At 58.4% G+C, this 22,908-nt stretch overlaps 1 protein-coding gene across 1 annotated transcript in view; it reads left to right on the top strand.

The window, feature by feature from the left end:
* The window catches only part of MAP2K2 (mitogen-activated protein kinase kinase 2), a 35,716-nt gene extending 13,191 nt beyond the window's left edge, over positions 1–22,525 (top strand). Inside the window, exons 3-11 of the mRNA XM_054464740.2 lie at positions 1,050–1,196; positions 9,671–9,748; positions 10,818–10,869; positions 10,955–11,079; positions 13,349–13,562; positions 15,431–15,495; positions 17,309–17,370; positions 18,286–18,331; positions 22,138–22,525. Of these exons, the coding sequence (XP_054320715.1) occupies positions 1,050–1,196; positions 9,671–9,748; positions 10,818–10,869; positions 10,955–11,079; positions 13,349–13,562; positions 15,431–15,495; positions 17,309–17,370; positions 18,286–18,331; positions 22,138–22,248 (900 nt within the window). The 3' untranslated portion in view covers positions 22,249–22,525. The remainder of the gene's footprint in view (positions 1–1,049; positions 1,197–9,670; positions 9,749–10,817; positions 10,870–10,954; positions 11,080–13,348; positions 13,563–15,430; positions 15,496–17,308; positions 17,371–18,285; positions 18,332–22,137) is intronic.
* Positions 22,526–22,908: the final 383 nt, after the last annotated feature.

Raw genomic sequence — 22,908 nt, 5'->3', positions numbered from 1 at the left:
TACAGGCGTGAGCCACCACACCAGGCCTCCTTTCTGCATCTCTTGAGCAGATCTTTGGCTTCTTGCCTTTTTAAAGTGGCACCGGGGTCAACTTGATGAAGATTTCCCCTGCCGTCTTGAACTTCGGTTGAAGGCGAGGGAGAATTCTCAGGGGTGCCCGCAGCTCTGCGTGGCTAACGTCTTCACGGGGTGTGTCCAGCTTGAGGGTGGGAAGGGGCTCGGGATAGACCTACCACAAGTAGAGAGAGGCCTGGAGGGGAGCCATTGCCCTGCCTCCCTCCTGGGAAAGGCGAGTACTTTGTCAAAGTCTGATTTGATGGGGAAAAACGCTTTCACACAGCTCCCACTACAACTGAGTGGGAATTAAGTGTTTGCTTAATTGGTCTTTTTTGAAAACAGGTTTATTGAGGTGTAATTCACATACCTTACGGTGTCCCCTTTGAAAGTATGTGACTCAGTGGATTGTAGGATATTCACGACATTGTCCTCATCACCACGGTCAATTTTACAGTATTCCATCACCCCAAAAAGAACCCTGTCCACGTCAGCAGTCACCCCCATCCCCTCCTCCAACGCCCGGCACCCATGCATCCCCTTCCTGTCTCTGGATCAGCCTGTCCTGGACATTTCACAGAAATGGGATCACATACTATGTGGCCTTTTGTGTCTGGCATCTCGCACTAAGCGTGACATCCTCAGGGTTCACCCACGCTGTGGCTGGGGTCTTGGCCTGGTTCCTCTTTACGGCTGAGTCCTGTTTCTGTGAGGGGTGGGCTGCGCTGGGTTGGCCTGTTCTGCCCTGGGTGGATGCCTGGGTTCTTTCCACCCTTGCCTGCTGTGAATCGTGCTGCTGCGAGCACTTGTGGACACGTTTCTGTGTGGACGTAGGTGTCCACTTCTCCTAGGTGGACACCTAGGGGTGGAATTGCGGAGGGGGTACTGAGTTGGTCTTGACTGCTGTTGTGAATGCCTGCAGATCAGAGGCCCCAGATGCCTTCATCCCATTTTCGGGCGCCCCCTAAGCCAGTCTCGCCCCTCTCCTCTGGCAGCTGATCCACCTTGAGATCAAGCCGGCCATCCGGAACCAGATCATCCGCGAGCTGCAGGTCCTGCACGAGTGCAACTCGCCGTACATCGTGGGCTTCTACGGGGCCTTCTACAGCGATGGGGAGATCAGCATCTGCATGGAGCACATGGTGAGTGCGTCCGGGGCCGAGGCAGGGGCAGGGGCAGGGGCAGGGGTAGGGCTAGGGCCTCCACGGAACAGAGCATGTTGGGGAGAAGGAAGACCCCCTCATGACCCCTTTCTTTGGAGGCAACAGTGCGCTGGCTTCCAGGGGATCCTTCTCAAGGCAGTCAATGCCATACAAGTATGTGTATATAGATGCCTTTGGTTTTGTTTTGTTTTCTTTTTGTTTTTTTGAGAGGCAGTCTCACTCTGTCACTCAGGCTAGAACCTAGTAGTGGCGCAATCTCGGCTCACTGCAACCTCCACCTCCCAGATTCAGGTGATACTTCTGACTCAGCCTCCTGAGTAGCTGGGATTACAGGTGCCCGCCACCACGCCTGGCTAATTTTTGTATTTTTAGTAGAGACGGGGTTTCACCATGTTGGCCAGGCTGGTCTCAAACTCCTGACCTCAGGTGATCCACCTGCCTCGACCTCCCAAAGTGCTGGGATTACAGGCGTGAGCCACTGCGCCCAGCCAATGATTTTGTTTTTTAAGCACTCATGCCTTCCTCCCAGCTTTGCTTTTTCTCTTGCTGTATCCCAGGTGTCCTTATGACAGCAGAGAGGGAAAACACTCCCATTTTGGGGGGTACGTAGGTTGTTTCCAGTCTCTGCCCCATCTCAAATAACATGGCACTGACTCGCAGGCAAACCTGTGAGGTAAGCCGTGTGAGGGAATTGCTGGGTTCCAGGGTAGATGCAATTAAAAATTGATCACTATTAGGCCGGGCACGGTGGCTCATGCCTGTAATCCTAGAGCACTTTGGGAAGCTGAGGTGGGAGGATCATTTAAGCCCAGGGGTTCGATACCAGCCTGGGCAACATAGTGAGAAACCATCTCTATAATTTAAAATATTAGGTGAGTGTGGTGGCACGTGCCTGTTTTAAAATTGTTAACATTTAAAAATGGGGATAAAAGTAGCGCCAACTACATGAGAGGCTGAGGTGGGAAGATCACTTGAGCCCGGGAGGTTGAAGCTACAGTGAGCTTTGGTCACGCCACTGCACTCCAGCCTGGGCAGCAGAGCGAGATGCTGTCTCAAAACAAAACAAAGCTGATGACTGTTTTTAAATGGCCTTCTCAGGAAGGTGTGGCAGTCTCAGCTTGTCAAGGCAGGCCTGTGCCTCCCCCAGCTCAGACCTGTGGGATCACAGTCCCTAGGGTGGGGCACAGGCACCCCCTCCATTGACTCCGACGTGCCCCGTTGTTAAGACACTCTGGCCTTGAAGCCCAGAAGTGGGTGAGATTGAGTGGAACAAAAGGAGAAGTGGCCAGAGTTCAAAACCCTGGAGGAAATGCTGCCGACCCTGCCACACCGAGCTCATCAGGTATCAGACCGCCCGCCACACAGCGTCCTTTGCAAAACCAGAATGCTTGGGTGACACCCTGCAAACGTGCGATCCCCTTTGACAGTTTTGTAATGAAGACAGGAAGTGAATTTGAGCAAGGCCCCCACATAGCCATGTGACCCAAGCAAGGCAGCACCCGCCTTGGAGCCCCTCTCCCGCCTGCTAGGGAGACCTGGCGTGTGCCCCGCTGCTCGCAGAGTCACGGTGCCGGCGGCATCAAAGGGCAAGGAAAGGATGAGGAAGCGCTTTGTGGTCTGAGGCGGCCCCTCTGTCATGTGGTGCTCCCTATTCCTCCTCGTCTTCCTCGTCTTCCCCCTCCTCCTCGCGCCCAGCAGGCATCCTCGCTACTCAGGAGTTCTGTCCGTCCTCCTTTTGTGTGGCTGACTCAGTTCTCGAGCCCCCTTCTTCCATGCAGAAAGGGGAGAGTGTGGCAACCTGCCCCCAACCTCTATTCTTGGTGAATTTAAAATGGGGGTTCCCAGAGTGGGTGCTGGCACCCCAGGGGACACCACACAGACCACCAGGCTGCGGGAGGGAGACACAGGCCATGCTGTCTGTGTTTATGGAGTGCATCCTTTAAAAGTTCCAAGGTTGTCTAGCCAGGGGCAGTGGCTCACACTTGTAATCCCAGCACTTTGGGAGGCTGAGGCGGGCGGATCACGAGTTCAGGAGATCGAGACCATTCTGGCTTGGCTAACGCGGTGAAACCCCATCTCTACTAAAAAAAATACGAAAAAATTAGCCAGGCATGGTGGCGGGCGCCTGTAGTCCCAGCTACTTCGGAGGCTGAGGCAGGGTAATGGCGTGAACCCTGGAGGCAGAGCTTGCAGTGAGCTGAGATCGTGCCACTGCACTCCAGCCTGGGCGACAGAGCGAGACTCCATCTCAAAACAAACAAAAACAACATGGAGCACATTGATTTTAAAGCATCAGGTGAGCCCTGACAGGGCAGCATCCTTGGAAGTAAAGTCATCCAAGGGGGCCATCCCTGCCATCCTCACCGGCCCTGTGAATTCTCTCCATGCTGAACGATGCTCTCGGAATTCACCCGAGTGCCCATAGGTTTCCATGGCAGGGCCTGCCCAGCACCTGATTCATTCCCTCCCAGGCCACCCCAGTGAGGCAAAGGGGCAGCTTAGCACCGGGGCTGAGGATGGGCGTCCGGGTCAGGTCTCGGCCCCACCGCTCACCCTTACCACGGGTTCCGGACAGGACTCTTGCCGCTTCTGCTGTGAAGCTGAGGGAGGTCGTAGTCCCTGCTGGGGTGAGGACTGTGTGAGCTCCTCCCAGGGTGGCACCCGGCACGCACGGGGTGTTGCATCCGTGTCCTGGCTGCTGCAGCCATTTCCCTGTATTTCTACACTGTTTCCCCATGTTTCTATGTCATCTTTATTTTGCATTTTTTTCTTTCTTTTTTGGGGGGGTTAGGGGGTACAAGGTCTCTCTTTGTCACCCAGGTTGGAGTGCAGTGGCATGATCCTAGCTCACTGCAGCCTCCACCTCTTGGGCTCAAATGATCCTCCTGCCTCAGCCTTCCAAGTAGCTGGGACTACAGGTGCACCAGCATGCTCGAGTAGCTTTTTAAGTTTTGTTTTGTTTTGTTTTGTTTTGTTTTGTTTTGAGATGGAGTCTCGCTCTGTCGCCCAGGCTGGAGTGCAGTGGCACAGTCTTGGCTCACTGCAAGCTCCACCTCCCGGGTTCACACCATTCTCCTGCCTCAGCCTCCCAAGTAGCTGGGACTACAGGCACCTGCCACCACGCCTGGCTAATTTTTTGTATTATTAGTAGAGATGGGGTTTTGCTGTGTTAGCCAGGATGGTCTCGATCTCCTGACCTCGTGATCCGCCCTGCCTCTGCCTCCCAAGGTGCTGGGATTACAGGCGTGAGCCACCGCGCCCGGCAAGTTTTTTTGTAGATATGGGTTGGCACTATGTTTCCCAGGCTGATCTTGAACTCCTGGGCTCAAACGATTCTCCCGCCTCGGCCTCCCAAAGTGCTGGGATTACAGGGGTGAGCCACCGTGCCCAGTCATGTATTTATATAAAATGGCAAGCGCTTGTTGGTGACTGGAGCTTAGGAACAGTGGGGCTGGCTGCTTCCCTGGGGTCTAAACCTATTACTGGATAACTCGGGGCAAGAACCCAGTGGACAGTGGGGCCTCATGGGATGGGGAAAGGAGAGCCAGTGGCTTACGGACCTCATAGAGGTGCCCCTTGGCCTTTCTAGGGGTCTCGTCCTATCTGCTGAAGAATGCCCGTCTTGTTCTGCTGTAATGGAAACTGGACATGTCCATCAGTAAGGGAGCGATTAAAGAATGATATTTGGCCGCTTTGCAGTGGCAAAGTGAAATCCACAAGGGTGTACTGAATGGGAGTATCCCCAAAATACAACACTATTCATGTAGTGGAGGGGTGGTTGTAGAAAATAAACATAGCATGGGCTAGGCGCAGTGGCTCACGTTTGTAATCCCAGCACTTTGGGAGGCCAAGGCAGGCGGATCACGAGGTCAAGAGTTCAAGACCATCCTGGCCAACATGGTGAAACCCCCATCTATACTAAAAATACAAAATTAGCCGGGCATGGTGGCGCACGCCTGTAGTCCCAGCTACTCAGGAGGCTGAGGCAGGAGAATCACACAAACCCGGGAGGCAGAGGTTGCAGTGAGCCGAGATCATGCCACTGCACTCCAGCCTGGCGACAGCAAGACTCCATTTCAAAATAAAAGAAAAAGAAAATAAACAGCATTGGCCCATTCATTTGTTTATTGTATTTTCAAGTCAGAGTCTTGCTGAGTTGCCCAGCCTGGAGTGCACTGGTGCTATCCTCCCACGTCAGCCTCCCGAGTAGTTGAGACCACAGGCGTAAGCCACCATGCACAGCTAATTTATTTGCTTATTTTTGTAGAGATAGGGTCTCTCCATATTGCCCAGACTGGTCTTGAACTCCTGGCCACAAGTGACCCTCCTGCCTCGGCCTCCCAAAGTGCTGGGATTACAGACATGAGCCCATTTTGATGTTATTTTAAACTCTGGCTGGGCAAGCATGCCTTTAATCCCAGTGCTTTGGGAGAATCACATGAGCCCAGTAGGTCGAGGCTGCAGTGAGCTATGATTGAGCCACTGCTCTACAGCCTGGGCAAGAGAGTGAGTCCTGAGTCTGTGTTTCCAAATATACAGCAAGATCTGGGGGCCAGGTGCTCACTCCTGTGATCCCAGCACTTTGGGAGGCTGAAGTGGGAGGACCTCTTCCACCAGAACTTTGAGAGCAGCCTGGGCAACATGAGGAACCCCCGTCTCTACAAAAAATTAGCAGGACATGGTGGCGCGCCTGTACTCCCAGCTACTTGGGAAGCTGAAGTGGGAGGACTGCCTGAACCCAGGAGGTCGAGGCTGCAGTGAGCCAAGATCACAGCACTATGCTTTAGTCTGGGCAATCCCTGTCTGAAAGAAAGAAAGAGGGAGAAGAGGAAAGATCTGGAACAATATAAGTCACACTTGAGGGGAGAATGGTGGAAGGGATGGGGCGTCCGGGTTATTTATCCTCATTTGAAATTTTTATAAGAAAAATGTATTCACCTACTACCTACGTAACAAAATTACAGTTACAAGACCATTTTAAACGACACACACACACACACACACACACACACACACACACACACGGTAGACGTGTATGGTCACGCAGAGTGAGATTTGGGGTCAGCAGTACACAGCTGCAGTACCCCCTGCACCACACACACACACACACACACACACACACACACACACACACGGTAGACGTGTATGGTCACGCAGAGTGAGATTTGGGGTCAGCAGTACACAGCTGCAGTACCCCCTGCACCACACACACACACACACACACACACACACACACACACGGTAGACGTGTATGGTCACGCAGAGTGAGATTTGGGGTCAGCAGTACACAGCTGCAGTACCCCCTGCACCACATCCTGTCTCAGTGACTGAGACAAATTGCTCACCCTGCCAGACTTTGGTCTCTACAGCTGGAGACCAGCCCTTCCCAACCAGGGGCAGTTCTCCCTCCCAGGAGACACCTGGCACTGTCTGGGGATGTGTGTGGTTGTCACGATGGGGGATGCTCCTGGCGTGGAGTGGGTGGAGGGAGGCCAGGGACACTACTCAGCACCCTGCAGTGCCCAGGTCGGCCCCACCCCAGAGAGTGACCTGGCCCCGATGTCACAGTGGAGAAAGGCGGCTGCAGAGAGAGCGATGCGCCTGTGAGGCGTCTTCTGCCAGCTCCTGAGGCTGCGGCACAGCACTCCGCCCGCCTTCATCTCCGGGGAGAGGCTCTTTGAATTTTCTCACTAAACAAACATTGATTGCAACCCCAGAAGAAACGAAGACTGAAAGAGCTGTGCTGGGGAGCAGGGGTTTTGGGGTTTCAGAGTTTTAGGGTTGCGTTTGTTGCGTCTGTTTGTTTTTCACCACCCTGCCTCTTTCGAGTTGTTGGTCTCTTTCTGGTTTTTGTTTTTCTGAGACGGGGTCTTGCTCTGTCACCCAGGCTGGAGTGCAGTGGTGCGATCTCGGCTCACTGCAACCTTGACCTCCCAGGTTCAAGGGATCCTCCCACCTCAGCCTTCTGAGTAGCTGGGACTATAGTCGTCCGCCACCACGCCCGGCTAATTTTGGCATCTTTTGTAGATATGGGGTCTCACTATGTGGCTCGGGATGGTCTCAAACTCCTCAGCTCAAGCATTCCTTTTGCCTTACCACTTTGTAGGATTATAGGTGTGCGCCACCACGTGCGGCTTTTTTTTTTTTTTTTTTAATTGAGGAGTCTTGCTCTGTCGCCCAGGCTGGAGAGAAGTGGCACAATCTCGACTCACAGCAACCTCTGCCTCCCGCGTTCAGGTGATCCTCCTGCCTCAGCCTCCCGAGTAGCTGAGATTACAGGCGCCCACCACCACACCCAGCTAATTTTTTTATTTTTATTAGAGATGGGGTTTTACCATATTGGCCAGGCTGGTCTCAAACTCCTGACCTCAAGTGATCTGCCTGCCTTAGCCTCCCAAAGTCCTGGCATTACAGGCGTGAGCCACAGCTCCCAGCCCATGTCCGGCCTCATTTTAAATAATTCTTTTAAGGTAGATTGATAAAAACTGAGAATAGAAGCAGCTTCCACCTGGCCCTGTCTCACCGGAGCTCCTGTCCCGGCACCTCCTCCTGGGCTGTCTGAGCCCTGGCCATACCTGCCCTCTCACCCTGTGTGTCCGTGTCTTCAGCCTGGAGCTGGCGGATGGAGTCACGTGTTTGCTCTAGAGGCCTCAAATCGTGTTGGGTTTTCTAGAACTGCCTTCGGCCTTTCTCTCCAAGCCTAGCTGGGCAGAAGTGGCCAGAGAGCGGCAACCCGGGCACCCCTGAGTCTCAGGATTTCTCCCCCGGCTCCTCCCACCCAGTGAATGAACGCCATCCCAGGGAAGGCTGGGCTTTTGCAGGAGTCCTGGAGCAGCATGGTGGGGAAATCCAGGCTCCCCAGCCAGCCTCTCCAGGCTCCCCCAGCCCAGCCTCTCCAGGCTCCCCCAGCCAGCCTCTCCAGGCTCCCCAGCCACCCTCTCCAGGCTCCCCCAGCCAGCCTCTCCAGGCTCCCCCAGCCCACCCTCTCCAGGCTCCCCCAGCCCACCCTCTCCAGGCTCCCCAGCCCACCCTCTCCAGGCTCCCCCAGCCAGCCTCTCCAGGCTCCCCAGCCACCCTCTCCAGGCTCCCCCAGCCAGCCTCTCCAGGCTCCCCCAGCCCACCCTTTCCAGGCTCCCCAGCCAGCCTCTCCAGGCTCCCCCAGCCCACCCTCTCCAGGCTCCCCCAGCCCACCCTCTCCAGGCTCCCCCAGCCCACCCTCTCCACGGTCCCCAGCCACCCTCTCCAGGCTCCCCAGCCCACCCTCTCCAGGTTCCCCCAGCCAGCCTCGCCAGGCTCCTCCAGCCCACCCTCTCCAGGCTCCCCCAGCCCACCCTCTCCAGGCTCCCCCAGCCACCCTCTCCAGGCTCCCCCAGCCACCCTCTCCAGGCTCCCCCAGCCCACTCTCTCCAGCCTCAGTTCCACTTTGCTCTCTGCTGAGCGCAGAAGAGACGCACGCCAGACGGTGGCAGTGGGAACTCGGCCCGTCACCCCTACTGTCCTGGGGGTGGCCTGGCAGGTGTGTCCAGAGCCTCTGCCTCTGCCTCTGAAGAGGCACCTTGGGTGGCTCCCAGTGCCTGGGGTTTTGGCGTTTGGGGGTTTTGGTCCCCAGGTTTGTTGCCAGGCAGCCTTGGGCAAGACATGGAATTTCTGTTTCATCATGTGTGACATGGATGTGGGGCCACACCCAGGGACCAGCCTACCCATGATGACTCGTTTCCAGGCCCTCCGCAGGATGCCCGGCACAGCGGCGAGGAGACCGCAGGCTGTGGGGAGGGGCTGAGGTTACTGTCACCTGGGCCGGCCTCACTGGGGTCCCTCCTGCAGTCCACGCACCCCCTGGCACCCGGTCCTACTCGGCCTGGCCTTTCTGCCCGAGGCGGCAGGGACAGGCGCAGGGCAGATGCCCAGAAGTGGAGCCGCAGGGCTTGGCTAGGGAGCCCCCGTGGGGGTCTGGACAGGCACACGGCAACCCGCCGTCTCCTCCACGCCCTCACCCTCCCCTTCCCTTCGTGTGCTGGGAAGAGGACCCAGGCCCAAGAAGCTGGTCTCCAGCCTGGCCACCTCCCATGGCACACAGACAAGCCCAACACGCAGGCTGCAGGGAGTGCGGGCCCCACAGCTGGCTGAGCCCCCGGCCACGGCTTGGGCTGGCCCAGAGCAGAGCCTCTGCTGTGGCGACCTCAGGAGGGCCGAGTCACGCAACTGATTCCAGGATGGGACGGGAGGCGGGGGCACCCTGGGCCCTGTTCCTTCCCCACCTTGTGGGTGGGTGTTCAGACCAAAAGGCAGAACTGTCGGAAGACCCCCTGCCTTTGGCCAGTGGGTGGAGCTGGGCTCTGGACCCTGCTTCCCATCAGAAGGCAGACCACCCCCTCGCCGGGAGTGGGGGGACGCATCCATGGCTTCCCGGCCACCTGCACAGAGCCTGCACTCACTCCTTGTGTGCCCTCTAGGATGGCGGCTCCCTGGACCAGGTGCTGAAAGAGGCCAAGAGGATTCCCGAGGAGATCCTGGGGAAAGTCAGCATCGCGGTGAGTCCACTGCAGACCCACATTGCGCCCCCACCACGCTCTGCACGGACCTCTTCCACATGGCCAGGGTTCCAGGAGCCACTCACAGTGTGGTGGGGGTTAGGGTGGCCCCTGCAGAAAGAGAGTGGCCAAGGCTGTGCCCACCCCCTGTGGAGCTTGAACAAGTGACGTCCCTTTTGGGGCCTGAGGTCACCATCTGCCGAGTGAAGACATTATAGGTCCCTCTTCACTCTTAGTATCCTGTTTGCCACGCTGGTCCCCTCTGCCCCTCGTGGCAGGGGGATGTTGGCAGCTGGCACGTTGCAGGGGACAGGAGCTTGTTGAAGGGGAGACTGGGGTGGGATGTGGGATGCCAGGACCTCCAAACACACTCCCCCTTGCTGTTAGAAATGTGACCAGGGCCGAGGGCGTCTCTGCTGCCCGGTCTCTGGCACAGCTGCTCCGTAGAGCCATGTGGTTTCAGCAGACCGTGCGTGTTGCTTCTAGGAGCTTGCACCTTGTCCATAGCAGAGGCCAAGTCCCGCTTGCCGCTACCGGTGTTGGGATTAAGACACAGGCCGCGTGCTGCCAGACACGCGTTTCAGAGTCGAAAGCTGCTGTCACACTGCCTATGCTGCTTGCTTCACTTCTCGGGATGCTCCTTCCAGGGCGGGCCTAGGGGAAACGGCGTCCTTCTCGGGCACCCTTAGAACATCCTGTCTGGAGGCCCTTAGCACAGTCCCTGGGACCCCAGATGCTGCCCTTCAGGCTGATGTGGGCAAACTCAGCAGCCCAGCCTACTCCCGGGCCGTGGGCCACCGTCTCAGCTTCCCTGGGGCTCAGCTGTGTGCTCTGAATCAAAGGCAGTAATGGCATCGGCTGCACTGCGGCCATGTGGGAACCGGGGTTTACTTGCACACACCAGCACAGGGCTGTCAGCACACCCCAGCGAGCTCCTCGCAGCCTGAAACAGGGTTCCTGCTGCAGGTCCCTCGCTCCAGCTCTGGCTGCTCAGGTCCGACCCCTGGGCTCGGTCAGGAGCTAAGCCCTGGCGGCCTTGTCCCATGACTCCCTCCGCGCTCCCCTGCAGGTTCTCCGGGGCTTGGCGTACCTCCGAGAGAAGCACCAGATCATGCACCGAGGTAAGGCCTGGCCCGCCCTCCCCAGAGCCCCGTGGGCCAGCAGGCAACTGTTGGGCGCCCCTCACCCGCAGCCTGCCGCCCCCAGATGTGAAGCCCTCCAACATCCTCGTGAACTCTAGAGGGGAGATCAAGCTGTGTGACTTTGGGGTGAGCGGCCAGCTCATCGACTCCATGGCCAACTCCTTCGTGGGCACGCGCTCCTACATGGCTGTGAGTCCCCCCTAGCTCTCCCCTCCAGCTCTCCGCCCCAGCTCTCCCCACCAGCGCTCCTCCCCGCTGCTCTCCCCCAAGCTCTCCCCACCCAGCTCTCCCCGCCAGCTCTCCCCCCCAGCTCTCCCCCCCCAGCTCTCCCCCCCAGCTCTCCCCCCCAGCTCTCCCCGCCAGCTCTCCCCCTCAGCTCTCCCCCCCAGCTCTCCCCCTCAGCTCTCCCCCCCAGCTCTCCCCCTCAGCTCTCCCCCCCCAGCTCTCCCCCCCAGCTCTCCCCCCCAGCTCTCCCCCCCAGCTCTCCCCGCCAGCTCTCCCCCTCAGCTCTCCCCCCCCAGCTCTCTCCCCCAGCTCTCTCCCCCAGCTCTCCCCCCCAGCTCTCCCCCCCAGCTCTCCCCCCAGCTCTCCCCGCCAGCTCTCCCCCCCAGCTCTCCCCCCCAGCTCTCCCCCTCAGCTCTCCCCCCCAAGCTCTCCCCCCCAGCTCTCCCCCCCAGCTCTCCCCCCCAGCTCTCCCCGCCAGCTCTCCCCCTCAGCTCTCCCCCCCAGCTCTCCCCCCCAGCTCTCCCCCTCAGCTCTCCCCCCCAGCTCTCCCCCCAGCTCTCCCCGCCAGCTCTCCCCCTCAGCCCTCCCCCCCAGCTCTCCCCCTCAGCTCTCCCCCCCAGCTCTCCCCCCCAGCTCTCCCCACCCAGCTCTCCCCACCCAGCTCTCCCCCCAGCTCTCCCCCCAAGCTCTCCCCGCCAGCTCTCCCCCTCAGCTCTCCCCGCCCCAGCTCTCCCCGTCAGCTCTCCCCCTCAGCTCTCCCCCCCAGTTCTCCTGCGCAGCTGTCCTTGCCTCCCACAAGGCTTTCCCAACTATTTCGTGGGCACGCGCTCCTACATGGCTGTTAGCACCCCCGGGACAGTCCCACCCCAGCTGCACCCTCCCCTCCGTCAGCTCTCCCCATTTGCCACAAGGCACGTCTAAAGCTGATGCCTCCTGGGAGCCTGCTTTTCGGATTGCCCTTGCTTTTTATTTTTTATTTGTTTATTTATTAATCTTTTGTAGACACGGGATCTCGCTGTATTGCCCAGGCTGCTCATGAACTCCTGGGCTCAAGTCACCCTCTTGCCTCAGCCTCGCAAAGTGCTGGGATTCCACTAGCAGTGAGCCTGAGCCACCGCACCCGGCCAGATCTCCCCTTCCTGTTGAAATTCTCTTGTAGGTTTTTGTCTCTAGCAATGCCTACCAGGTTTCTTTCTTTCTTTTTTTTTTTTTTTTTTTTTTTTGAGACAGAGTCTTGCTCTATCACCCAGGCTGGAGTGCAATGGCGCAATCTCAGCTCATTGCAACATCCGCCTCCCCGGTTCAAGCAGTTCTCCTGCCTCAGCCTCCCAAGCAGCTGGGGCTACAGGCATGTGCCACCACAGCTGGGTAATTTGGGTTTTTTTTTTTTTTTTTTTTTTTTTTGAGACAGAGTCTCACACTCTCACCCAGGCTGGAGTGCAGTGGTGCCATCTCAGCTCACTGCAAGCTCCACCTCCTGGGTTCACGCCATTCTCCTGCCTCAGCCTCCCGAGTAGCTGGGACTACAGGCGCCCGCCACCACGCCCGGCTAATTTTTTGTGTTTTTAGTAGAGACAGGGTTTCACCGTGTTAGCCAGGATGGTCTCAATCTGACCTTGTGATCCACCCGCCTCGGCCTCCCAAAGTACTGGGATTACAGGCATGAGCCACCGCGCCCGGCAGCCTTGGCTAACTTTTAAAAAAATGTTTTTAGTAGAGACAGGGCCTCGCCATATTGGCTAGCCTAGTCTTAACTCCTGGGCTCCCGCCTCAACCTCCCAAAGTGCTGGGATTACAGGCATGGGCCACCGCACCCGGCCCTTAGTTAATTTCTGAACCAGGAAATTGGACTCTGGGGTCTGTAGGAAACGACTGGGGATTCAGCAACCTGCCAAATTGAGCCTTGGAGCAGCTCTGAGATGTTAGCTGTGGAGAAGGAGGCCCCTGCTTCCTGGGGCCCATTGTCCGTTCCCAAAAGTGCTGAGTGTTGTGGGCTCTTCAAGAGCTGCGGTCAACACCAGCTCCAGGCCTCGGGCTGGAGGCCTCTTCAGCAAGTGCCGCAGGGAGGCCCTGGGTGGGTGAGCCGGGAGGTTGAATTGCTTAGCAGCTCTCTATCCATTGCTGCGGTCATTAGCCATGGCGAGGGTCACGGGGGCTGTAACGGGGCAAGCCTCCCGGGTTCCAGTTGCCATCCTCACCCCTCTGGGCTCTTTCCTCCCTGGCTCTGCTGCAGCCGGAGCGGTTGCAGGGCACACATTACTCGGTGCAGTCGGACATCTGGAGCATGGGCCTGTCCCTGGTGGAGCTGGCCATCGGAAGGTACCCCATCCCCCCGCCCGACGCCAAGGAGCTGGAGGCCATCTTTGGCCGGCCCGTGGTCGACGGGGAAGAAGGAGAGCCTCACAGCATCTCGCCTCGGCCGAGGCCCCCCGGGCGCCCCATCAGCGGTACGGCCTGAGTCTGCAACTTCCGGTCTGGACGCGCAGTGCCCTGCGCGGGGCCTGCTGTGCGAGGGCCAGCAGCCGCCTCCCCTCTGCCCGCACTACCTGTCCCCCTGGGTGGTGCCGACTGTGGTCAGCAGTCCTCAGATGGTCCTGGGGTTTCCGGGGACAGAGCTGGAAGCAGTGAGCACCCCAAACCTGTTCTGTCCAGGGCAGCTGCACCTGTTGTTGCCAGCTGGAGGGATCTGGGAGCGCAGCTTTGCTGCCAAGCCCCTGGGCAGTTGGATTTTCCAACATTTTATCCTGAAAGCATTCAAACGTACAGAAAAGTGGAAGGAACTGGCCACCGCAGAGCCTGGATTCTGCGGGTGACACGCTCCTGTGCTGCGGGCCAAGCCTTCCAGGGAGCCCTGAAGTGGAGATGTGACTTGGCATGGCCCTCAGTGGCCTGTTGGCTCCGGCCCCAGCACACACAGGAGGGGATGCAGCCCGGGAGGGGGCGGGAGGGCTCGGGCCCCAGGGACAGCTGGGCTCGCAGAGGACAATCCGGCGCTTAGGGCGGGCACCTCAGGAGCGGGAGCTCCCTGACGCCAGTCAGAGATGGCCGAGCGGACACTTCCACCGCCTGAGGGAAGAGCCCGGGGCGGACCGTGCTTGGTGCAGAATCACGGGAGGATCCTGTGATTTTTTTAAAGTCAGACATCAGGGAGAGTTGGTGGCGTTAGACCCCAAAGGACCCTGTAGCGGACTATGGTTGGTTTTAAAACCATGTTTCCGAACTACAAAGCACACACCCCACAACTCACTCATTTCAGGTGAGCAGTTCAGTGGTTTTCAGTCACAGTGCTGCGCCCCATCACCTCTAATTCCAGAACCTTCTCAGCTCCCCAAGAGGAAACCCTGTCCCCATCAGCTGTCACTCTCCATCCCCTTCCTGCCTCTGTGGACTGGCCTGTCGTGGGCATTTCACAGAAATGGGGTCACACACTTGTGTGGCCTTCTGTGTTTTGTGTGTGGCTTCTCTCCCAGAGCACAGTGTCCTCAAGGGTCATCCACGCCATGGTGCATGTCAGAGCCTGGCTCCTTTTGAAAGGCTGAGTAGTATTTTATGACACGAACAGGCCATGTTTTGTGGTCCTTCTACCCTGGATGGATTGGGGCTGTGAGAAGGCGGATTTTCACAGCGCTGGCAAGCCCACCTCCTCCCCTCCAGCCAGACTGCTGGGATGTCTTGATCTCATCCCAGGGAGAGTCCCCCAAGTCCTTATCCTCAGGCCTAGCCTCAGCCTCTCCCGGTCCTAACTCCCAGGTGGTATACCATCCCCAGCCCTGCCCCAGCCCAGGGCCCCAGCCCGCCTGCCCATTTCAGGACGCGCAGAAGGCGAAAGTCCAGCTGCCAAGCCCAGGCCTGGCCAGCTGGTTCTCAGACAGGGGTCAGCCACCCCTAGCCGGTCTCCCGTCCTGAGTGGCACTCGGGGCCTGCCACCATCACCGCCAGCAGCTCCTGCAAGGTCACACTGCTGTCCTTGCCTGCGGTCAGCACCGTCCCTCCCCCTGCCCTCCAGAGAGGAAGGGTGATGACTTTGGCACGTCCAGCAAGCCTCACTGAGCCAAATGTGTGACTTCTCAAAAAATGTTCTTGTTCCTTTTGCCTTTTTTTTAATTCACTAGAGGCTCAGGCAAGGAGTAGCTGTCCCAGGGAATGGAACCCAGAGTCAGGGGAGCTTCGTCCAGTGCCTCTGCACACCCGCCTCCAATTTAGGCTGGCATGGGGAGGAGGGCGCCCGGTGGTGATCAGCCCCCTGGGAGCCCAACCCCCAGGAGAAGTGAGGTGGCCATCGGCCCATCTCACCTCCATCTCTCTCCCTGTGCAGGTCACGGGATGGACAGCCGGCCCGCCATGGCCATCTTTGAACTGCTGGACTATATTGTGAACGAGGTTTGTGCTTTGATGCCTTTTGGCTTTTCTTTTCTTTTTCTTTCTTTTTTTTTTTTTTTGAGGCAGAGTCTCTCTCTGACCAGAGCAAGAGTCACCGAGGCTGGAGTACAGTGGTGCCATCTTGGCTCACTGAAACCTCCACTTTCCAAGCTCATGTGGTTCTCGTGCCTCAGCCTCCCGAGTAGCTGGGATTACAGGTGTGCACCACCACACCCAGCTAATTTTTTTTTTTTTTTTTGAGACAGTGACTAGCTTTGTAGTGCAGTGGCTTAATCTTGGCTCACTGCAACCTCCGCCTCCCAGATTCAAGCGATTCTTGAACCAATTCCACGTGCATCGCGTCTCCCATCTTCCACTGTGCTGCACAAGCCCAGCTCCTTCCCAAGGGCATTTTTTTTTTTTATGAAGACAAACCCAGAATTCCCACTGCAGCCTCTCACCCTGAGTCCAGAGGGAGGCGTGTGCCAGCAGCCCTGGGCTCAGGCCGAGGAGCCAGCCTGCCCCTTGAGCGGTGGCCCAGTGTCTCTGCATCAGAGCGTCCTGGAGCCCGTGGGCGTGGACTCATAAATCACCCCGCTTCCACGGAGAAAGGTACAGGCATGGCCCTTGCCTCTTGGAAGGAGGCCCAGAGAGCCTGGAAGGACCTGTAGGTCCCGTGGTGGCTCCTGCTCCGTCAGTCCCCATAACAACCCAGTAAGTCGCAGTATGAGGGTTTCCACCGCCCAGATGAGTAAACCAAGGCACAAGGAGGGACGTGGCCTCCTTCCAGGCCTGCAGCTGTCAGGCACAGGACTGCACCCCAAGGTCCTGTTGGCCACGTGACCAGGCCGGGCCACCTCCCTGGGCCTTCTGTGGGTGTCTGTGTCTTTGGTGGCCCTTTGGAGCTGGGGCAGAGAAACGGGCATTTGAGCTGCCTGCAGACTGGGCTAGGCCTGGGGTTGGGTGGCAAGATGATGACGGAGCCAGATGGGGTGGCCCTGGTGACCCAGCTCTCCCTGCACCTAGCAGCCACACCCACGCCCGGTGAGCACATCCCCCCACTGCTCCCCCGCCTCTTCCCGCCCCTGCCCCTGTGCGGGAAAGGCCTGACCCTGCCCTGCTGGCACCACTTACACGGCCGCTCCCACTCCGGGGACGTGTGTGTCGGGCCAGGCTCCCCAGTGCTTGGGCTTAAAACTGTGGACCCAGTTTGGCCTGGCACGGTGGCTCAGGTGTGTAACTCTAGCACTTTGGGAGGCCACAGTGGGTGGATCACCTGAGGTCAGGAGTTCGAGACCAGCCTGGCCAACCTGGTGAAATACCGTCTCTACTAAAAATAGAAAAATTAGCCAGGCGCAGTGGTGGGCACCTGTCGTCCCAGCTACTCAGGAGGCTGAGGCTGGAGAATCCCTTGAACCCTGAGGTGGAGGCTGCAGTGAGCCAAGATCACGCCATTGCACTCCAGCCTGGGCAACAGAGCAAGACTGTCTCAAAACAGAATAACTTGGGACCCAACTGTCCCTCTGTGGGGCCCAGTCCCAAAGCTCATCCTTCAGCCAGTGACACTGGGGAAGGAAGCAAGTGACGAGACTCGAGAGGTTGTCCTGTTTATGAAAGGGGGGCGCACCCCGCTCTCTCTCCCTCTAACCAGCCATGACTCTCAAACGAGAGCTTTCGGGAGGAGGCCAGCTCCGATGGTGCAGCCCAGTTGGCATGTGGTGTCGGCCAGGCCTGCAGGGTGGGCGACCGGACAGGACAGTGGGGTAGGGAGGGCTGCAGCCGAGGGTCCCTGAGGACGCCCAGGGCTGACCCCCACCTCTGTTCTCCTCCACAGCCACCTCCTAAGCTGCCCAACGGGGTGTTCACCCCCGACTTCCAGGAGTTTGTCAATAAATGGTAGGTGCGGCCGGGCCACCCACACCCCTGGCCAGGACCCAGATGTACCACTCCTTCCAGGTCCTGGGTGGGGCCCGTGGCCCAGCCTGCCCATCCAGAATCCCAGTGCAGCGTCGGGCAGGACTCAGTCCAACGGGAAGCCACATTCCCTTTGCCAGGGCTGTGGGGCTGCAGCTCCCGGCTGCCATGCCATCCTGTCCCTGAGCCCAGGGGTGAAGCAGGATTGCAGGCCCTGTGGACATGACGGTGTCCCCGCCTCACTGTCTGTAGCAGGAGAAGCCTCTGCCTAGTCCCCGGACCCCTGGTGTGCTGACTGTGGGCTCCCCGGGATCCGCCCGCAGGTTCCAGGAGGGTCGCCAACCCCTCTCCATTCTCCTGCCCCCAAGCACCCAGCAGCACTTGTGGCGTGGGCCTCACAGGCATGTGCCACAGACCACGGGGAAGGAGCTGGGGACACCCCGCTTGCCCATAGGGCGGGTCCGTGTGTCTGAGCTCGGGACGCTGTGGAACGGCACCGCACTCCTGGTGCCGAAGTTGCCCTGGGCCCTTGGCATGCGCTCCGGCGAAGTTGCCCCGGGCCCTTGGCGTGCACTTCGGCGAAGTTGCCCCGGGCCTGGGGTTTTATTAGACAGTTAGCTGGGGTTGCATCCAGGCTTCTGACCCACCAGGCGGGGTTTCCCACCCTCTTTCCCTCTCACCCTCCCCCCAGGGGGTGTCCTGCCCCTGCCACCAAAGTGTGGAAGTGGATCCCTCGTCCTCTGCCAGGAGGCAGAGCAGAGCAGCGCAGCCAGCTCTGTGCCACAGATCCAGGCCCCCTCCGACCACGGCCCAAACGCAGGTGCCCCGGGGCCACCAACTAACTGCGCTATCTTGTCTCCCCCACCGCCTCCCGGTCCTGCCTCTTGGAACCCCCAGCCTCATCAAGAACCCAGCGGAGCGGGCGGACCTGAAGATGCTCACAGTGAGTAATGCCAGCGGGTTCTGGGACCGGGAGGGTGCAGGCTGCCACCTAGGCCCCAGGAAATAAGGCTGCTGGGCCTGGGCCTGGCCCTGCCCGGGGAGCTAGCACCTGCGACCAGGATGTGGGCAGGCTGGGTGTGCCAGGCCACGCCAAGGACCCTCTGTGGGTCTCCCTCATCCGTGAGAGAAGCCATCCTGGGCTGTCTGTGGGGAGCAGAGGGTGTGTGCGTGGGAACAGCTGTGAGCTCTGAGCTCCGCCGCTCCTGCCTGGTGCTGGTCCCACACCCACAGGACAGGACCCCGGGCTTGTTTGCCCTCATGAGAGGCTGGAGGCAGCTTTCAGCCCCCCAAGCTCCTTTCCCTGCAGACTAGAGGGTGACCATCCCTGTTCTGCACACTGGCAAGCAGGTCCCCCGAGGCCGTGTGTACTTCAGTGTCCCCTTAAACCCCCATCCTCTGATATCCTCGGAAGCCTAGCTGTTCACCAAAACTCGCCTCCCCAGCGGGGACTACACCCTCAGAGGAGGGCCCTGGGCATCATCCTTCTGCCCTCAGCCCAGCCTGCATCCCGGGTGCTTTCCCATACCACAGCCACCGTCAGCGACCTTCAAACCCCTCCATAGCCGATTGGCGGATTGGAAACGCCACCCTCCTAGACAGCCCGTTACTTTCTGTGCCTGTAAGAAAAGAAGAGATGCCAGCTACAGGCGCCCAACCGGGTGCCTTATAATCCTGGAATGTGGGTTTCAGTTTTGTTTTTTTCTTGAGAGTCGGACAGAGTCTCACTCTGTCGCCCAGACTGGAGTGCAATGAAGCAATCTGAGCTCACTGCAGTCTCAGCCTCCCAGGCTCAAGCAATTCTCCAGTCAGCCTCCCAAGTAGCTAGGATTACAGGCACCCGCCACCACACCCGGCTAATATTTGTATTTTTAGTAGAAACAGGGTTTCACCATGTTGTCCAGGCTGGCCTCAAACTCCTGACCTCAGGTGATCCACCTGCCTCAGCCTCCCAAAGTGCAGAGATTACAGATGTGAGCCACCGCACCTGGTCAAAAAAATTTTTGAGATACAGCCTTGCTCTGTCCCCCAGGCTGGAATGCAGTGGTGTGATTGTAGCTCACTGTAGCCCCAACTCCGATGCTCCAGTGATCCTCCCACTCAGCCTCCTGAGCAGCTGGGGCTACTGATGTGTGCCACCAAGCCCAGCTAGTTCTTGTGTGTGGGTTTGGGTTTTTTTTTTTTCCCCCAAGATGAAGTCTCACTCTTGTCACCCAGGTTGGAGTGCAGTGGTACGATCTCGGCTCACTGCAACCTCCACCTCCCAGGTTCAGGGAATTCTCCTGCCTTAGCCTCCTCAGCCTCCCAAGTAGCTGGTATTACAGGTGCCCGCCACCACGCCCAGCTAATTTTTGTATTTTTAGTAGAGATGGGGTTTCCCCGTGTTGGCCAGGCTGGTCTCGAACTCCTGACCTCAGGCGATCTGCCTGCCTCAGCCTCCCAAAGTGCTGGGATTACAGGCGTGAGCCACTGCGCCCGACCTGCCCAGCTAGTTTTCTTCGTAGAGACAGGGTCTTGCTAATTGTCCAGGCTGGTCTCAAACTTCTGGGCTCAAATGATTCTCCCACTTTGGCCCCCCAGAGGGCTGGGATTACAGATGTGAGCCACTGCCCCTGGCATGTGTGACATTTTTTCTTTTTTAATGAGGCAGGCTGGGCACTGTGGTGGGCACTTGGAATCCTAGTGCCGTGGGGGGATGGCTCTCTGAGGCCAGGAGTTCAAGGCCAGCCTGGGCAACATGGTGAGACTGTGCGTCTCCAAAATAAATAAATAACTAAAAAGAGAAGGGTACTAATGTTGAAATAACTTTTTTTTTCCCCCAGACGGAGTCCTGCTCTGTTGCCCAGGCTGGAGTGCAGTGGCGCAATCTCGGCTCACTGCAACCTCCGTCTCCCAGGTTCAAGCGGTTCTCCTGCCTCAGCCTTTCGAGTAGCTGGGATTACAGGCTCGTGCCACCACACCCGGCTAATCTTTGTGTTTTTAGTAGAGATGGGGTTTCACCATGTTGACCAGGCCGGTCTCGAACTTGTGATCCACTCACCTAGGTCTCCCAGAGTGCTGAGATTATAAGCATGAGCCACTGCGCCTGGCTGAAATAGCCATTTTTGAACCAGCTTCTTAAAAATGCTCCCCTATGGGGTATCCTGGACCTAGCCGAGATGCGTCCTATCAAGTTGGTTGGTTTTTCACCCATACCTACACCGACTTTGAGGAAGATAGGCACCCTGGCCTGCCTCCACTGCAAAAGAGGCAGCATTCAGGGGCCCAAGGTCCTGGACACCACCCTCCTGGGAACCCCAAAGGCCTCTACTCACCCGCCGTGGGGTGGCCCAGCACAGCCTCTTCCCCAAGGGCACCCGCCCTCCTCCCCAGCCCTTCCAACCAAGAGGCTTCCCATGTTCTGCTGTCCTGTACAGGAACCGCTAGTCGCGCATGGCTGTTTAAATGTGTTAAGTGGGGCCAGGCACAGTGGCTCATGCCTGTAATCCCAGTACTTTGGGAGGCCGAGGCGAATGGATCATTTGAGGACAGGATTTCGAGACCAGCCTGGGCAACATGGAAAAACCCCGTCTCTACTAAAAATACAAAAATTAGCTGGGCATGGTAGCACGCACCTCTAATCCCAGCTACTTGGGAGGCTGATGCAGGAGAATTGCTTGAACCTGGGAGGCAGAAGTTACAGTGAGCTGAGATCATGCCACTGCACTCCAGCCTGTGCGACAGAGCAAGACTGTCTCAAGAAATAAAAATTAAGGCCGGTTGCAGTGGCTCACACCTATAATCCCATCACTTTGGGAAGCCGAGGCAGGAGGATCATTTGAGTTCAGGAGTTCGAGACCAACCTGGCCAACATGGTGAATCCCCGTCTCTACTAAAAATACAAAAATTAGCTGGGTGTGGTGGCACATGCCTGTAATCCCAGCTACTAGGGAGGGTGAGGCAGGATAATTGCTTGAACCCAGGAGTCGGAGGTTGCAGTGAGCTAAGATCACACCACTGCACTCCAGCCTGGGCAACAAGAGCGAAACTCCGTCTAAAAAAAAAAATTAAAGTAAAAAGTATTTAATTAATTTGTTAAACTGAAATAAAATTGAGGCTTTTGTTCTCAAGCCACGGGAGCCACAGTCCAGGGGCTCTGGAGCCTCATGTGCTGGCGAGTGGGATGGTGCCTGTACAATGCTTTTCACGGAGTTCTGTGGAACAGCCTGTTCTTGCCTGGGCTGTCCTGCTCCAGGGGACCCTGGCAATGGCTGAGGACGTTGTGGTGTCATGACTTGGGGAAGCCCCTGGCATGGAGTGGGTGGAGGCCAGAGACGCTGCTCAGTACCCTGCAGTGCCCAGGATGGCCCCACCCCAGAGAATGATCCGGCCCCAGCGTCCACAGCGGCCGGAGGACCCTGGGCTTGCGCGAGCATAGACCCTCCCCTGGGAGCGCAGGCTGCCGGGCTGGTGGTGTCCCCGCCCCGGGTGGAGCGCAGAATCCTGAGACCCCTCCCAGGCCTGGCACACGCTGCTGCCCCTTTCTGGGTGTCTTTCCCTCTCCTACCCCGAGTGCATCTTCCTGCGGGGAAGGGAGGGTCTCCTCTGTTTTTTGCTTTCTGTCCTGTACCATCTGCCAGGGCTGGGCAGACGCTGGCCGTCCCCGTCCTACTGTGACTCCAGGCCCGGGTGCCCACGGCTCCCCTTTCCTTGCAGAACCTCAAGGCTCCCCTTTCCTTGCAGAACCTCACGGCTCCCCTTTCCTTGCAGAACCACACCTTCATCAAGCGGTCCGAGGTGGAAGAAGTGGATTTTGCCGGCTGGTTGTGTAAAACCCTGCGGCTGAACCAGCCCGGCACACCCACGCGCACCGCTGTGTGACAGTGGCCACGCTCCCCGCGTCCCACTGGTGACCTGCCCACCGTCCCTGTCCATGCCCCGCCCTTCCAGCTGAGGACAGGCTGGCGCCTCCACCCACCCTCCTGCCTCACCCCTGCGGAGAGCACTGTGGCGGGGCGACTGCGCACACAGGAACGGGGGTCTCCTCTCCTGCCCATCCTGGCTGGGGTGCCTCCGGGGACGGGCGACGCTGCTGTGTGTGGTCTCAGAGCCTCTGCTTCCTTAGGTTACAAAACAAAACAGGGAGAGAAAAAGCAAACCGCGCCATCGTGCTTCTTTCTTCCGTTCGGCTGTTGGGTGCTGGGCTTTGCTTCAGCCCAGCACGGAGAGGGCATCCCTGAGCTGACCCGCATCGCCGGGCACCGAGGCTGGAGGGCGCAGGGCCCTCCCTTAGGGAGAGCCCGCCGCTCCCTTTGGGTCAAGGGATGAAGACCTGCAGTGAGCCCCCAGGCGATGGCGGCTCTCACCAAATGGAAGGAGAGTGAGGCCGGGGGCGGCGGCTCATGCCTGTCATTCCAGTGCTTTGGGAGGCTAAGGTGGGAGGATCGCTTGAACCCAGGGGATTGAGGCTGCAGTGAACCTCGATGGTGCCAGCGTGCTCCGGCATGGGTGACAGAGCAAGGCTACTGGAAAAAAGAAGGG

The sequence above is a fragment of the Pongo pygmaeus genome, chromosome 20 (genome assembly GCF_028885625.2).
Source record: "Pongo pygmaeus isolate AG05252 chromosome 20, NHGRI_mPonPyg2-v2.0_pri, whole genome shotgun sequence".
Lineage (NCBI taxonomy): Eukaryota > Metazoa > Chordata > Mammalia > Primates > Hominidae > Pongo > Pongo pygmaeus.
The sequence above is the reverse complement of the archived record's forward strand: the minus strand, read 5'-3'. Positions and strand labels throughout refer to the sequence as shown.